Below are 18,426 nucleotides of genomic sequence, written 5' to 3' on the forward strand. Positions count from 1 at the left end.
GTAATGTTCCCGCCCGTATTACACAGTCGGCGGTAGCGGGGATGCGGCGGTGGTTTGCGGCTCCGGTGGCGGCGGCGACGACGGCGGCGGGGGGGTTAAGTATTCTATTTGTGTATCGGGGCAGGGTATCGGCGTCTGAGTACCGCCGAAAAAACTCGGAATCGGTCCCGATACCGATACTAGTATCGGTATTGGGACAACCCTACTGAAAACACAAGGGCATTTCCTACTTTTCCTACCTATTTTTGTAGCAATCGTTGTGTTCAGCATTGCTGATGTACTTTAAGGACTTACAAAATATGTCAAGGAGTTTAAAAGATTGGCCAAACACCATATTGCACGTGTGTTGTGTATTCCAAATAATAATGAGAGGAACTGTCTGTTACTTTAGAAAAGGGAAGTTGAGTAACTTCTATACTTTGCAAACATTCTGATAAAAAAAGACATTCTTAAGACTTGTGATGTCTTTCTAAGCGAATGACTATATATAACGTAATATCTGCTGATCAGTCACTTTATATTTTGTATCTCTGCTGTATGAAGTGTTTTCTACCAGAGCTGGTTAATCCGTGTCTTCAGAATGACTTCTGTTTCTGGGATCTACTTTAAATATACCCTATGTCTGTTCAAGTATAGTGTACTAATTATAACCATCCTTTAATCTGCATTGTATTTTTCACAGAAGTACTGTGTGTAAGAGTTGGAGAGTGGAGTTATTGAATATAAATTTTATTGAAATTGCTTAAAGGAAAGTTGTCGAGTGGTACTCAAGGTGCAAGAAGACTCAAATGGAAGTTTCCATTCTGTGACTTCCTGTGCATATGCTATGAAAGTGAACTGATGCAGCTTTACTGCAAGTCGTATCACTTGTCAGTGAAAGTTTGTGAAATACAGCTTCCATCTAAGGCTTCTCTGGCCTTTTCTTTCTGACAAATTCATTTTAAGTCCGATATTATAGGGAACTAAAATTAATATAGTCTAAAGCTAAAATGTAAGTAAAAACAGCTTCCCAGTACTTGGCAAAATTAGGTACAAAAATAAATTTTGGCTGGAGGTATACTTTTTAATCCTGCATTGTAGCTTAGAACCCAGCACTACAGGTGTTTCATGCTGCATGAGTTGGGATCAGAGTAACTCCAAAATGTACATGCAATTCTGCTTTGTGTGCGGACATTAAAGTGAACCTATGTCTGACTGTGCAGACTAAAGTTTTTACAGATTCAACCAGTAAAAGCACTTTTTTTCACCTCTGTAGCTATATGCGTTGTGGAGAAATTTATTTTCAAAAGGTCACAATAGAGGCAAATGAATGTAAGTCCCCATTCATGCTATGTAGTGGGTTGTCATGCCCACTACCTGGGCTGCCCTACACATCACAAATGTGTTAAAGACGTTAAAGTATCTTTTTGAGCTTTGCATGTTTGCTTGCTATGTTTGGGTTCCAATAAAGGAGAAGTTTAGGTAATGCTTTTTTGGATCACAGGAGTGCAGTTTGTTCTGCACTCCTGTAACCCATTTTCAGCTGACAGCAGGCTGTTGGCTGATGTCACAGAGCCAGCACAGGCTCTGAAAAATCCCTATGGTCTGGATCCACCCAGAACCCTGGACCAGCACCTGGCTCAACCACTCAGCAATCCACCAAGAGCCTGAGCCAGCCCCTCTCGCTCCACCATAGCCCAGCGCTCCAGAGAGAGCAGATTTTTGTCTTCAGAGTTACCAAAACCATGTAGTGCAAGGGACTGCCTGATTGCATACAAATTGAAACTCTTAGGCCCCATACACACGGGAGGATTTATCCGCGGATACGGTCCATCGGACCGTTTCCGCGGATAAATCCTCTCGAGGATTTCAGCAGATTTTAATGCGATGGAGTGTACTCACCATCGCATTGAAATCCGCGCCGAAATCCTCTGGCGATGACGTGTCGCGCCGTCGCCGCGATTATGACGCGGCGACGTGCGCGGCGCTGTCATATAAGGAATTCCACGCATGCGTCGAATCATTACGACGCATGCGGGGGATCCCTTCGGACGGATGGATCCGGTGAGTCTATACAGACCAGCGGATCCATCCGTTGGGATGGATTCCAGCAGATGGATTTGTTTGGCATGTCAGCAAATATTCGATCTGCTGGAATCCATCCCAGGGGAGAAATATCCGCGGAAACAGATCCGCTGGAGTGTACACACCATAGGATCTATCCGCTGAAACCCATTTGCTGGGATTTTTCAGCGGATGGATTCTATCGTGTGTACGGGGCCTTAACGTTTGACCTCATATTATATGGTTTTGGTAAATCTGAAGACAAAAATCTGCAGAAAATCTAATGGTGTGTATAGGGCTTTAGGGCCCTTTTGCTGACAGAAAGGGTCTGCCTGTCGGCTTTTCAGGTGGGTCATATGCACCACTTTTGTCTCTATGCAGCGGCGGGTCGGTTGACACCCGTTGACATTTAATCCAATCCTGTCTGCTAAAAACAGACAGCTGGGGATCCATTCACCATCCGTTTGGTGGATTGGATTTTTTATCGCAGTCGTGTGTAAACAGCCTGCCTTCTGTTTACATCTAACCACCCATAGAGGACAAAAAGCGCAGTCTGTGTCCGCTGCGCATAAGCGGAGAAAGCATGGATCAGCCGTCCACCTGCTCAGTGAACAGTGAACAGATTTCCTGCTGAGCAGGCGGACTCCAATGGAGCCTGCCCTATGTGGAATTGGTCTAAGAGCGGATTTTGTCAGGCTGCCAACCCTCTAATGTAAACAACCAGCAGGTGTGTTCTAAGCTGTAAAAAACTGACTAAAACCCACCTTCAGAGTCTTTGCTGTGATATTTGAGGATTTAAAGCGGAGGTTCACCGGTAAAATCCTGTTTTTACCCTTAGTCTGATGCTCATTTAGTCTAGGGGAATCGGCTAGTTGTTTTAAAATCCGAGCAGTACTTACCGTTGTAGAGGGCGATCTTCTCCGCCACTTCCGGGTATGGGTCTTCGGGACTGGGCGTTCCTTCTTGATTGACAGGCTTCCGACGGTCGCATCCATCGCGTCACGGTTTTCCGAAAGTAGCCGAACGTCGGTGCGCAGGCGCAGTATAGAGCCGCACCGACGTTCGGCTTCTTTCGGCTACTCGTGACGCGATGGATGCGACTGTCGGAAGCCTTTCGGAAGACTGTCAATCAAGAAGGAACGCCCACTCCCGAAGACCCATACCCGGAGAAGATCGCCCTCTACAACGGTAAGTAATGCTCGGATTTTAAAACAACTAGCCGATTCCCCTAGACTAAATGAGCATCAGACTAAGGGTAAAAGAGTAAAAAACAGCATTTATCGGTGAACTCCCGCTTTAACAATTTTCACCATTTCACAAATAAAGAAATTAGCTGGCTCACACCCTCCTACCCCTCCAGTAGTCAGTGCACGCACCTTATGTGATCCCCATCTTCTGACACCCTTTCCAGCTGGTATAATGATGCAGCACTTTAAAACATGACTACACCATGCCAGACTCTTAACCAATGATGAGTGCTCATTGATCAGCATTGTTCACATGACTACAATGACCAGTGAGAATCCCTTTGAGTCTTCTTTCTCCCAGGATGACGTCCCAGAACAAAGAAGACATTCTTGTTGATCAACCCGATCCTGTGGTCAGTGTTGACTACTGAGCAATCGGGATCCTGAGCAATATGCTGTTGTACAGCCTCCAAAACTTTTTTATTGCAGTTTTAAAGTTCCACACCATTTTACTGGCTGGAGAGGATATCCAAAAATGGGGTTCACTTAAGGTACCGGTATCATGGGGAGGGTGTTGTCAATTAGTTCAACTTTTCATTTTTTTCAAGAAAGGTCAGTTCTCCTTTTAAGAAATAATTATTTCACATTATAAGCAGTTAGAGCAAGGTGTGTAAAGCCTTGTTTTAAAGCTATTTTACTGCTTTCCAAAAATGTGTAGCTAGTTAAATTTTCATACTCTGGGTGCAGGTACACCACTGGGTGACCCTCCCCAACTCTCCATAACACCTGGCTAAATTTTCTTGTTGGCTTTAAGTATTCGTGTTTAAGTTATGTCTATGTCTTTTGCTCATAGGTAACTTTCTAGATGATGCTCTTCCAAAGGCCGATCTGTACATCTTTTCAAGGATTTTACATCATCTACCTGAAGACAAATTACACCATCTTTTAAGGAAGGTGTCAGAAGCTTGTAGCCCAGGTAAAATATATAAATTCCTAGGAATTTTTTATTTTTATTTTTTTAAACCATTTTGTTGTATATTCATTTTTTCTCTTTTTATTTTTTTTTATCTTTAGGAAACAGTGCTCTGCTTATTGCTGAAATTGTTCTGGATGAAGAAAAGAGGGAGCCCAGAGCTCTATTGCAGTCTTTGAATATGAGTGAAGGAGAGCAGAGAAGTGGCACAGAATACAAGAAACTTCTAGAAAGTCATGGATTTAATAGTGTACAAGTTAAGAACACTGGGAACTTCTTAGATGCAATTCTGGCTGTAAAAAGATAGGTTTTAAGAAGGTTATACTAAAGATGACTAAACTTATGTTACTTGAGCCCAGCTGCCTCCCATTTTCTCAGTAGAGGATGGAAGCTATGGTCGACCCTTGGATGAGGTCATCTGCTGATCTGATGCTGGCTTTGGGGGGCAGTTGGGCTCAAAGTTTACATAATGATCCTTTTAAAGAGACCCTGTTACCTTTCTGTTTAGGGCAGAGTGCCAGTACCTCCTTATAGCCCAATCCCTCCCACAGCAAGGTAAGCTTACCAATCCACATTCCCTTGCCACATCTCCGGTGCAGGAGTTCACCATCTATAAGCTCTTGTGTCAGTGCTTTCCCAGATGGATGACATAACTGCCCGACTCACGTGACAGTATTTGTGCCTGGCCAAAGCACAGCCAAACAGGAGATCACATGCTTCCCCTATACCGGAAAGCACCACTAAACCAACAGAGCTGGTAGGCAGCAAAGGAGTGTAGGGAAGGGAAGTGGTGGGTCACTGGGATGTTACTTTGCTCTGAACTGGTGAACTATCAGTGTCTCTTTAATTAACAAAACTTTTTTTTTTTATATAAATAAAAAAAAAAATGTTGGATGCAAATATCTTCAGAAAGCATACAGTATAATAGTTTTATTATAATTTTTTTGTCAACTCATGTTAAGAGTTAAGGTAATTATTAAAAGTGTTGGTAGAAAGTATACCCGTCTGTTTACTCTTCTGTTGATTTACGAACTGTAAAACGTCTAGATAAGTGGTACCAGAATCCCACTAGCAATCTGAGGGGTTCTGCAGAAAGGTGTCTAAATGTTGCAGTTCTACCTTATCCCTTTCAGGTGGAATTACACTAGGATTTACAATTTACACCATTCTAGCTTGAAAAAGTGCTTTAGGAACTACTTTACCCTAAATAAATGAAATATCCAGAGAGAAAGATGGATGTCTTGAACTCGCCGATTCTTTATTGAATCTACTAAATACTCCAGATATACAAAATACACTTCACAATTGGTCAGTTTCACACACTTGTCATACATTTTTAAAGCAGTGGAATGCCTGTCCATTGGGAAAATATGACTTTGAAAACTATTTATGCCCAAGAACAAAAATGTTATATTTTAGTTTTCCAGTCTTTATGGGGGGTTTCTTTATGGGGGGTTCTCAGCACAGAAAAGTGTTTACATAGGGCCGCATATAGATGACCTCTCAGCGTTACAGCCCACCCACTGAGAGGCCTCATATATGCGTACCATCGGTGAGGGGATCAGGCAACATTGCAAAGTTTCACTGTGAGAGGCTAATAGCTTCAGAGTAGTGTTAATAGTCCAATTTTTTTTTTATTCCCAAAAAACTACTTTGCTGGACCTAGACTGACTTCATAGAAGTTATTTGGCCATTTTATTTGTAATTGCACACATTGGTGTTGACTTTCTAAAGGCAAATGCACTTTGCACTGCAAGTGCACTTGAAAGTGCGGTCACTGTAGGTCTGAGGGGAAGATCTGAAATCGGGAAGCTCTGTTGATTTCTGTCATCCAATAATGTACAAGCAAAAATGCTGTTTTTTTCCTTGCATGTCCTCCTTAGATCTACAGCGACTGCACTTCCAAGTGCACTTTCAGCACACTTGGAAGTGCACAGTGGATTTGACTTTAGTAAATAACCACCACTGTATTGTAACCCTTATACAGTGTTTGCATCTAGTGTATGTAACAGTTAAAGCGGGGGTTCACCCCCAAATTTTTTTTTAACATTACATTTAGCCGAGTTGTCAGAATGACATTGGGCTGTTTTTTTTTTAATTTCATTGCTGCACATACCGTATTTTCACCGCCGCTTCCGGGTATGTAATCTGCGGGACTGGGCGTTCCTAATTGATTGACATCCTTCCGACCGGTGCATACAGCGCGTAACGAGTTGCCAAAAGAAGCCGGACTGCGAGTCGGCTCTATACGGCGCCTGCGCACCGACGTTCGGCTTCTTTCGGCAACTCGTGACGCGCTGTATGCGCCGGTCGGAAGGATGTCAATCAATTAGGAACCCCCAGTCCCGCAGATTACATACCCGGAAGCGGCGGTGAAAATACGGTATGTACGGCAATGAAATAAAAAAAAACAGCCCAATGTCATTCTGACAACTCGGCTGAATGTAATGTTAATTTTTTTTTTTTTGTGTGAACCCCCGCTTTAAGTGTTTGAGACTTTAGATTCAATTTTTACTTGTTCTGACATTATGGTATGTTTATACAAGCCTCACATGTTGGTTGTTTCTTCGATAAACATACTAAAATAGATTTGAATGAATGAAAACTTATATAGCGCAGCACATGCGAACTTAATCGCCTCTGGGCGCTTGTTGTTCCTGTCTCATTTGGTATCAAAAGAGATGAGTCTTGATCTTTCTCCTGAACGTCAAGTGGTTCTCCTCCAACCGAATGCTGGTTGGTAAAGCGTTCCATAGTCTAGGCCCTTGGACCGCGAATCTCCTTTCTCCTTTGGACTTGTATCTGGCTTTGGGTATCTGGAGGAAATTTTGATTGGTGGATCGCAGAACGCGATTGGGATTATGAGCTTTTATTTTTTCGCATACATAATGGGGAGCATTCCCATAGATACATCTATGCGTTAGACAGAGTGCTTTAAAAGTGATTCTGTCTTTTACTGGTAACCAGTGAAGGGTTCTCAGTGAAGGTGAGATTGATTCCCAAGGTTTTTTCCCAGTCACAAGTCTAGCGGCCGTATTTTGAACGACTTGTAGACGAGCGATTTGGTACTTGGGGAGTCCGAGGTAAAGGGCATTTGCATAGTCCAATCTTGAGTTTACAATAGCTCCCACCACGACCGCTATGTCTTCCTTGGGAATAAAAGGAGTAAGTCTGCGTAGTAGATTTCTGGGCATTTAGTACCAATTGCTGCTTTCTTTAGTCCTTGGCAGATGGCAAATATGTTTTTTAATCTATTTCAAAAACTCTGTAATATAAAGCTCAACTCAAAGCAAAAGCCTCCATTCACAGATGTAATACATATGAGGTCTGCCAAAGGATTTGTATTTCTGTCCATTCCTAAAATTTGCACAGCACAGTTCACGTTTGACGGGGCAGGGAACATGCAGTTCATTAACGGTTAAAGGTCTTCTCCCACCTTCCACCCTGTCACTGGAAAGTGAAAGGAGAAGCCGCAGACAGATGAGCTTCTCAATATTTTTTACTTTCTGCTAGAAAACACATCCAGTAAAAAATCAAATGTTTTCATAAAGTTAGACCAATATGTATTCTGCTACATGTTTTTGGTAAAAGAAAAATCTCAATACCAGGTATATTGTTTGGTTTATGCAAACATTATAACATCTACAAACTATGGGATATATTTATGGATTTTTATATATATATATATATATATATATATATATATATATATATATATATATAGACACTGACTGGGAAGGGTTAAACATCTAGGGCGATCAAAGGGTTAACTGTGTGCCTAGCCAGTGTTTTTGTGTACACAGTGTGCTGCTTTTACTAAGGAAAGAGATCTATTCTAGTCCCTGCTTTTCAGCAACACAGGAACAATCCCCCCTCCTGTCAACTGAGATATGCCTTGTTTACATAGGCATACAGTTGTGCTCATATGTTTACATACCCTTGCAGAATATATGATTTCTTGGCTGTTTTTCAGAGAATATGAATAACGCAAAACATCTCTTCCACTCATGGTTAGTGTTTGGCTGAAGCCATTTATTATCAATCAACTGTGTTTTACTCTTTTTAAATCATAATGACAACAGAAACTACCCAAATGACCCTGTAATTAGTGTGTGTGTACAAAGGGTCAATGAGTTTCTGGACTCCTGACAGACCCTTGCATCTTTCAACCAGTGCTGCACTGATGTTTCTGGATTTTGAGTCATGGGGAAAGCAAAATAATTCTCAAAGGATCTGCAGGAAAAGGTAGTTGAACTGTATAAAACAGGAAAGAGATATAAAAAAGATATCGAAGCAATTGAGAATGGCAGTATTCAAACTCTAATCAAGAAGTGGAAAATGAGGGGTTCTGTTGAAACCAAACCACAGTCAGGTAGACCAACTAAAATTTCAATTAAAACTGTCAGAAAAATTGTTCAGGATGCAAAGAAAAACCCACAAATAACTTCAGATAAAATACAGGACTCTCTGAAAACGTGGTGTGGCTGTTTCAAGATGCACAATGACAAGGCACTTGAAGAAAGATGGGCTGCATGGTCGAGTCTCCAGAAGAAAGCCATTACTACGCAAGTGCCACAAAGTATTTTGCTTACAATATGCCAAACAGCACAAAGACGAGCCTCAAACCTTCTGGCACAAAGTCATTTGGAGTGATGAGACCAAAATTTAGCTTTTTGGCCACAACCATAAACGCTACATTTGGAGAGGAGTCAACAAGGCCTATGATGAAAGGTACATCATTCCTACTGTGAACCACAGAGGTAGATCGCTGATGTTTTGGGGATGTGCGAGCTACAAAGGCACAGAAAATTTGGTCATAATTGATGAAAAGATGAATGCATTTTGTTAGCAAAAAATACTGGAGGAGCATTTGCATTCATCAGCTAGGAAGCTGTGTATTGGACGTATTTGGACATTCCAACATGACAATGATCCAAAATACAGGGCCAAGTCGACCTGTCTTTGGCTACAGCAGAATAAAGTGAAGGTTCTGGAGTTGCCATCTCAGTCTCCTGACCTCAATATCATTGAGCCACTCTGGGGAGATGTCGAACATGCAGTTCATGCAAGACAACCCAAGAATTTAAAGGAACTGGAGGCTTTTTGTCCAAAGGAATGGGCAGCTTTACCATCTGAGAAGATAAAAAACCTCATCCACAAATACTACAAATGAATTAAAGCTGTCATTGATGCTGTCATTGGTGTTAAAGGGGGCAATACAGGGGGGCAGATTCAGATAGATCAGCGGATTCTTAGATCCGCGTAATCTATCTTATTTACGATCCACCAGCGCAAGTTTTTGAGGCAAGTGCTGTATTCAGAAAGCACTTGCCTCGAAAGTTGCGCCGGCGTATCATAAATCACCCGGCGGAATTCAAATTCCGCGGCTAGGGGGAGTTTACTATTTAAATCAGGCGCGTCCCCGCGCCGATCGTACTGCACATGCGCCGCCGGCTAAATTTCCCAGCGTGCATTGCTCCAAATGACGTCGCTTGGTTTCGTCGGGAACATAAATTACGTCCATCCGTATTCGCGACCGACTTACGCAAACGACGTAAAAAATTCAAAACTCGGCGCGGGAATGACGGCCATACTTAACATAGGATATGCCGCATATAGCAGGGGTAACTATCCGCCGGAAAAAGCCGAACGCAAACGACGTAAAAAAAAAGCGACGGGCGGGCGTTCGTATCTGAATCGGCGGATCTCCTCATTTGCATATTTGTCGCATATACAAACGGTCACTTACACCTGTCGGATCTTAGGGAGATCTATGCGGAACCTGAATCAGGCGCATGGATCCGACCGTCAGATCTCAGAGATGCGACGGCGTATCAGGAGATACGCCGTCGTATCTCTATCTGAATCTGCCCCAGGGTATGTAAACTTTTGATCAAGGTCATGTTGGCTAGCTTCTGTTGTCATTATGATTTAAAAAGAGTAAATACAGTTGATTGATAATAAATGGCTTCAGCCAAACACTAACCATGAGTGAAAGAAATGTTTTGTGTTATCATTCATATTCTCTGAAAAATGTCAGAGAAATCATAAATTCTGTCGGGGTATGTAAACTTATGAGCACAACTGTATTTCACTTCTCTGTGTATTGCCAACGATCAGCGGGTGCCAGAGGTCATGGCATGCCCGACACCCGCAGATTGGCTTCTGCCGTGCATTATCACAGCAGAAGCTACCCACCAGGGGTGCTCACCCGCACCCTGCAGGCAAAAGTCCAGAATTGTGTGTGCGTGTGTGTGTATATGTATGTGTGTGTGTGTGTGTATGTATGTGTGTGTGTGTATGTGTATGTGTGGATGTATAAATAATATATATATTATGTGAGCTGGCGCACAGCTGTCGCCCTGTAGCAGTTAAAGTGCTATAGGGAGGTCAGCAAGCAGTTAAATAAAACCTGAGCCTACTCGCCACACATATTCCACGATTCTTTAACCCACAAAATATGCTTCAACTGCTTCACTTCCAAATACGAATATATACAATCTCGGATTGAAGCGATGATACCAGGATCATGGCTGCATCTATGGCCATTGTCCTTTATATCAGAATTTGAAGCTGACGATGGTCTTTCCTCTAAAAATTATCTGAGTGCCTCTACAGCCGCCCAAGCACTATAACAGAGCGCAGAAGAGGCCCCCCTGCCACCATTCATAGGTTTTCTAGTACCGCTGCTAAATCAAGATAGGAAGGTGCACACCCAACATATTGCTGAAACATGGCTTTCATTAGCACAGCCGGTAAGATTGCAGCAAGAAAAGCTTATATGTTTCGTCAAACAGCCCTAGTCATAGCATGGTTTAAAACAAAGTGATCCAACCTTATTATGTTCTGAAAACCCACATCAGGTGTATCTAACGAGTAAAAATAAAAACAGACAGGGAGGCCAGAAACATCGGTGGACATGGTATAACCCACTATAGTGCAGCGTTTTATAAGAAAAGGACGCACAATATTTATATATTAATAGAAACCCGCACCTTATTGCTAACGGTTCATCCACACAACAAAATATATTTTGAACTCTCATAAATGCATGTTCATTCCTATGCATTCATATGCAGTATTGTGTAATATAAAATTGCCAAGAGCTAATTATATTAATGCCACATTTATATGTGTTACTTAGTGCTCACATGCTTTAGCATGCATTGCATTACATAGATTTCACAAATATATGTGTGTGCGCTTACATGCATTAAAGTGGGAGTTCACCCATTTATTAAAAAAAAAAAATTTTCCCCTTAGATTCCTGCTCGTTTGGTCTAGGGGAATCGGCTATTTGTTTTAAAATATGAGCAGTACTTACCGTTTTCGAGATGCATCTTCTTCCGTCGCTTCCGGGTATGGGTCTTCGGGAGCGGGCGTTCCTTCTTGATTGACAGTCTTCCGAGAGGCTTCCGACGGTCGCATCCATCGCGTCACTCGTAGCCGAAAGAAGCCGAACGTCGCTGCGGCTCTATACTGTGCCTGCGCACCGACGTTAGGCTTCTTTCGGAAAATCGTGACGCGATGGATGCGACCGTCGGAAGCCTCTCGGAAGACTGTCAATCAAGAAGGAACGCCCATTCCAGCAGCCCATACCCGGAAGCGACGGAGAGGATGCATCTCGTAAACGGGTAAGTACTGCTCATATTTTAAAACAAATAGCCGATTCCCCTAGACAAAACGAGCAGGAATCTAAGGCTAAAAAGTGCTCTCTAAGGGTGAACCACCGCTTTAATAGGCACGCATTACGTTACGTGGATTGCACAATATATGTGTGCTAACATGCATTAATGGACACAACGTCCACGTATTTAGTGTGAATAGACCCAAAATGTTAAAAAATATATATTTAACAAAAAAAACACCATTACAGAATTACAGAATGACAACATAGAACTCAAATAGTTGAATTAGTCAAGTATAGCCTCACATAGGTCCTAATTGCAATGTCCACTGACATATTTTTTTCCTACTCATCTTTTCTAACAGTTTTTCACTAGTTTTGCATTTGGTTACTGTCAGTATCACTACTGGTAGCATAAGGCGATACCTGGACCCTATAGAGCAGTGATGGCGAACCTTGGCACCCCAGATGTTTTGGAACTATGTTTGCCATGATGCTCAGCTATACTGCAGTGTGCGTGAGAATCATGGGATATGTAGTTCCAAAACATCAGGGGTGCCAAGGTTCGCCATCACTGCTATAGAGGTTCCACAAGCAGTCCAACTCCTCCAGGATGACGCATCAATACCTGCTATTGCCAGAAGGTTTGCTGTGTTTCCCAGCACAGTTTTAAGAGCATAGAGAAGATTCCAGCAGACAAGCAGTTACATTTAAGAGAGCTGGACAGAGCCATAGAAGGTCCTTAACCCATCAGCAGGACTGGTATCTGCTCATTTGTGCAGGGATGAACAGGATGAGCCCTTCAGCAGGCCACTGGTGTGAATGTCTCTGACCAAGCAGTCAGAAACCGACTTCATGAGGGTGGCCTGAGAGCCTGACATCCTAGTGGGTCCTGTGCTCACTGCCCGACACTGTGGAGCTGGATTGGCAATTGCCATTGAACACCAGAATTGGCAGCTACATCACTGGCGCCCTGTGCTTTTCACAGATGAGAGCAGGTTCTGGGGAAGCCATGGAAAACGTTTATGCTGCTTTTGGCATCGTTCAGCATGACTGATTTGGTGGTGGGTCATATCCATGGAGGGATGCACAGACCTCTACAGGCTAGACAAAGGCACCCTGACTTCCATTAGGTATCGGGATAAAATTATTGGATCCATTGTCAGACCCTACGCTGGTGCAGTGGGTCCTGGGTTCCTCCTGGTGCATGACAATGCCCGGCCTCATGTGGCGAGAGTATTCAGCCAGTTCCTGGAGGATTAAGGCATTTATACCATTATGGCCCCCACGCTCATGTCCTAAATCCAATAGAGAGAAGATAGTCACCGCTCCAATAGGGTATGTGGATGAATCCGTTTCCTCTCAGAGAAACCCAGCTATGAGTAAGCACTGATTGTAGTGCGAAACGTCAGCTGTATGCCCCTGTCTTTGCTGTGATGTGTGGTGTTTGAAAACTTTTATCAATAAAAGTCATCCAAGAAGGTTTTTCCAGAGTGCGGCTGTCCAAACATTTCTTTCTACTATTCATAAATCCAATAGAACACCTCCAGGACATTATGTTTGGGTCCATCAGATGCCGCCAGGTTGCACCTCAGTCTGTTCAGGAGCTCAGTAATGCCCTGGTCCAGATCTGGGAGAAAACGACTTGGTACACCATCCATCGTCTCATTAGGAGCATGCCCCAACATTGTCAGGCATGTATACAAGCACGTGGGGGGCATACTGAGTACCATTTTGAGTTGCTTCAATGAAATTTCAGCAAATTTGAATAGCCTGCTGCATAATTTTTTCACTTTGATTTTTGAGGTGTCTTTGAATTCAGCCCTCAGGTTGATCGTTTTCATTTCCATCAAACGATGTGGCATCTTTTCGTGATGGTGTCTGCGGATGAACATCCGCTGACACCCAGATCGGGTGTCAGCGGATGTTCATCCGCTGACACCCGCAATCTCATAGGGACCAATGTATGTCCCTTTTTCATCCGTAAATGGATGGATGAAAAAGCGGACATACGTTCTGCATGTGTGAAAGGGGCCTAAGACCTAATTCACACAGTCATAAAAAAGTTACTAATGTTATTATACATGTGTTTTTGAAGAGAAAAGTTCCTGCATAGTAATCAGTTTAATACTTGCGTATAGATATGTTTTTTGATAATGTATTTTTTCCCTTTGTTTAGACTTCATGTACGCACTTACAAATGCATATGCATGTGTTTATATGTACAGTGGGGATCGAAAGTTTGGGCACCCCAGGTAAAAATTTGTATTAATGTGCACAACGAAGCCAAGGAAAGATGGAAAAATCTCCAAAAGGCATCAAACTACAGATTAGACATTCTTATAATATGTCAAAAAAAGTTAGATTTTATTTCCATCATTTACACTTTCAAAATTACAGAAAACAAAAAATGGTGTCTGCAAAAGTTTGGGCACCCTGCAGAGTTAATATCTTGTACTGCCCCCTTTGGCAAGTATCACAGCTTGTAAACGCTTTTTGTAGCCAGCCAAGAGTCTTTCAATTTTTGTTTGAGGTATCTTTGCCCATTCTTCCTTCCAAAAGTCTTCCAGTTCTTTGAGATTTCTGGGCTGTCTGTCACACACTGCTCTTTTAAGGTCTATCCATAGATTTTCAATTATGTTGAGGTCAGGAGATTGTGAAGGCCATGGCAAAACCTTCAGTTTACGCCTCTTGATGTAATCCCCCGTGGATTTTGAGGTGTGTTTAGGATCATTATCCATTTGTAGAAGCCATCCTCTCTTTAACTTCAGCTTTTTCACAGATGGCATTAAGTTACCATCCAAAATTTGCTGAAATTTTATTGAATCCATTTTTCCTTCTACTCGTGAAATGTTCCCTGTGCCACTGGCTGCAATACAACCCCAAAGCATGATTGATTCACCCCCATGCTTAACAGTTGGACAGAGGTTCTTTTCATTAAATTCTGTGCCCTTTCTTCTCCAAACGTACCTTTGCTCATTCCGGCCAAAAAGTTCTATTTTAACCTCATCGGTCCACAGAACTTGTTTCCAAAATGCATCAGGCTTGTCTATATGTTCATTTGCAAAGTTCAAATGCTGATTTTTGTGGTGAGGACGTAGAAGAGGTTTTCTTCTGATGACTCTTCCATGAAGACCATATTTGTACAAGTATCTCTTTATAGTGGAATAGTGTACCACAACTCCAGTGTCTGCCAGATCTTTCTGGAGGGATCGTGCAGTCAAACGTGGGTTTTGAATTGCTTTTCTCACAATCCTGCAGGCTGTTCTGTCTGATATTTTTCTTGGTCTTCCAGATCTCGCTTTAACTTCCACTGTTCCTGATGACTGCCATTTCTTAATTACATTCTGAACAGAGGATATTGACACCTGAAAACACGTTGCTATCTTCTTGTAGCCTTCTCCAGCTTTGTGAGCGTCAACTATTTTCAGTTTCAGTTTTCTAGACAACTGCTTAGAAGAACCCATGGTGCTGATTGTTGGGGCAAGGTCAGATGAGTCTGGGCATTTAAAACCTTTGAGATTGACATCACCTGATCTTCCCAGATGATGATTGAGAACAATCCATGACACTGGCAAGTCTCCGCTTTGCAAAGGGGGCAGTGCATGCTATAATTTTTGCAGGGTGCCCAATCTTTTGCAGACGCCATTTTTTTGTTTTCTGTAAGTGTAAATGATGGAAATAAAATCTAACTTTTTTTTACATATTATAAGAATGTCTAATCTGATGCCTTTTTGAGATTTTTCCATCTTTCCTTGGCTTCGTTATGCACATTAATACAAATTTTTACCTGGGGTGCCCAAACTTTCGATCCCCACTCTATACGCGTGTAAGGCCCCTTTCAGACATGCGGACCGTATGTCTGCTTTTTCATCCATCCGTGTATGGTTGAAAAAGGGGACATACATGTATCCCTATGGGATAGTGGGTGTCAGCGGATGAACATCCACTGACACCCGATATCATCCGTCCCCGCTATGGTCCGGTTTTGCAGAACGAGGAAAATACTTTTTTTCCATCCGTATGCAGAGCGGATCGAGTGAACACGGACAGACGGTCCGTGTACATCTGATCCCCCCATAGGGGAGAGCGGCGATCTGTCATCTGTTGGCTTAGCGGGGATCAAGGGAGCGATCCCCGCTTAGCAAGCAGATTTTCACAGGGCGGATCATCTGTCGGCTCAGCGGGGATCAACGGAGCGATCCCCGCTGAGCAAGCGGATTTTCACAGGGCGGATTATCATGGGATCCGCCCATGTGAAAGGACCCTAAAGCTCATCTTCTTAGATGCAAATTGTGGGATTCTGTGATACAGATCTGAAAGCAGCTCATGTTTACGCACTTTTGTGAATGGCTACATTGAAAACAATGCAGCTGTATTTGAATCTGTAACTAAAAACACTTGTATTTGCATTTTTTTATAGCCATGCAAATGCAGCCTAAGGAGTTCAGAAATGCCAGCCTCTGTATTTATTCCCACACAAGTGTCTTTTAGGCTGCTTTCAGTCATGTGGTGGGGTTTGACAGGACTGTGGGAACGGTGCAGTGTACCCACTGGTTTTAGTGCAGGGTAGCTGTGCTTTGCCATAGAGTTCTATTAGGTCCTTCAGGTTTGGCACACTTTCTGAAAGCGCACCAAAGATGCAACATGCAGGAGTTTTGGTGCACTTTCAGAAAGTGCACCAAAACCACAGGACCTAATAGAAATCTATGGGAATGCGCAGCTAATGCATTAAACTAGCGGGTACACTGCGCTGCAAACCACACCGCATCTATCTGAAACCAGCCTTTAAATATGACTCTCTTCGTTATCATGACTTGAAGATCAGATTATGTTTAATAAGCTATTCAGGCAGAAATTAGATTCGATAATAAATATTCACAAATGTTTTCTCATCTGTCTTTATTCTTTTTAGCTTTCAGTTGTTCAGGTATTAATATGAATAAGAATGGATCATTATTATTCATTTATAGCAGGTAGAAAGTATTTCAAGGACACCTACTATTAAAAATATTGACATAGGTTAGTTTTAAAATGGTTGGTGCCTGCATAGTTCTTCCACAACAACATTGAATGGTATAATCTAAAGTACAGCACGCTTTACTCATTTCTAAGAATTCCAATACTAGTACTGTACACTGTCTAGGTGTCCTTCTACATCTCTGTACCTATTTTCTAGAAGAATAGTAAAAGGTATAATAAGGAAAGCTAGAGACATCACTACAATGTAAGACAAGTTTAATCTTTAGCAAAATCATTCAGAGAAATGTAATTGTACAAAGAGACTTCAAATTTGTTGTAGTGAGTAGACACAAATGTGATCTGAATGGTGTTATAAATACATTTGCCCAGTTTGTCAAGTCTCTGCGGAAACCACTACACACATACGCAGACCTTACACCAGTGGAAAGCACACTTGCCTACACGCAACCTCTGCAGAAAATCAACTCTACTTTACAAAGCCTTAATATCACTGAAGCCTGAATCCTGGGCTAACTTTTTAACAAGCTGGAAAAAGGATCTTCCTTTAATGGATAATCAACGCTCCAATGTTCTAGCTCACACTTCTTCCATTTCCTCTAAAGTTGCAAAGACCAGTTATAAACTTCTGACCAGGTAGCTCTATACACCATCCTATCTTCATAAAGCCTTTCCAGATAACTCAGATCTATGTTGATCTATGGGTGCGGAGAGGTAGCTACACATGCTCATATTTGGTGCCAGTGTCTGCTTATTCGCCCCTATTGGTCATCTGTTTTATATTGTATTAAAGGGATACAAGGCTCATCTGTGGCCAATGATCCATGGGTTGTGTTATTCAATAGGCGATATAAAGAGTCTATTAACCCACATCTCCTAAATGCGGCAAAATCACTTATACCTAGATATTGGAAACAGTCCACCATCCCTACATTGGCTACAAGTTGTGTGTCATATTTATCATATGGAAGATCTTACTTATGAATTTAGACATAAGGCTTCTGTCTCACAAGATTTGGGCCTGCTGGTTCACCTTCACATTTGCCTCTGCATATGCTGATATTATGTCCCAATCTCAGTAACCATATTTATTTGTAACACAGTATATCTATTTTTGGTTATTTCTGTTTGAGTCAGGTTCCCCTTCCCCCCTCCTATACCCTCTGTCTTTTTCATCTTCTCTTTCTCCCCATTCCTCTTATTTGCTACCTAAAATGTTTCCTTTTTGAAATAGGCCTAGGCCTTCTTTTAAATGCATTCTTTTTTGTCTAATGATTGGTCTGAGGATATATACCAGAATTTACTTGGTTTGGTTATGAATACGTACTTGATACACCTAAAGCTTCTGAACTTTGTATTCTACACAGTGTAGTTTGTATTTTATTTATTTAAAAACGTATTGAATAAAAAATACATTTGCCCAAAGATTCAACCTGACAATATTCAGATGAGTCTTAGGCCCCGTACACACGACCAGTTTCCTCGGCAGAATTCAGCTTCCGACCGAGTTTCTGGCTGAATTCTGCCGAGAAACCCGGCCGTGTGTACACTTTCGGCCGAGGAAGCCGACGAGGAGCTCGGCGAGGAAATAGAGAACATGTTCTCTATTTCCTCGT

At 42.3% G+C, this 18,426-nt stretch overlaps 1 protein-coding gene across 1 annotated transcript in view; it reads left to right on the forward strand.

The window, feature by feature from the left end:
• ASMTL (acetylserotonin O-methyltransferase like) overlaps positions 1-5,201 on the forward strand; it is a 74,786-nt gene extending 69,585 nt beyond the window's left edge. Inside the window, exons 13-14 of the mRNA XM_040338193.1 lie at positions 4,084-4,206; positions 4,305-5,201. Of these exons, the coding sequence (XP_040194127.1) occupies positions 4,084-4,206; positions 4,305-4,510 (329 nt within the window). The 3' untranslated portion in view covers positions 4,511-5,201. The remainder of the gene's footprint in view (positions 1-4,083; positions 4,207-4,304) is intronic.
• The last annotated feature ends 13,225 nt before the right edge of the window (positions 5,202-18,426 follow it).

This window comes from Rana temporaria, chromosome 2 (genome assembly GCF_905171775.1).
Source record: "Rana temporaria chromosome 2, aRanTem1.1, whole genome shotgun sequence".
Taxonomy (NCBI): domain Eukaryota; kingdom Metazoa; phylum Chordata; class Amphibia; order Anura; family Ranidae; genus Rana; species Rana temporaria.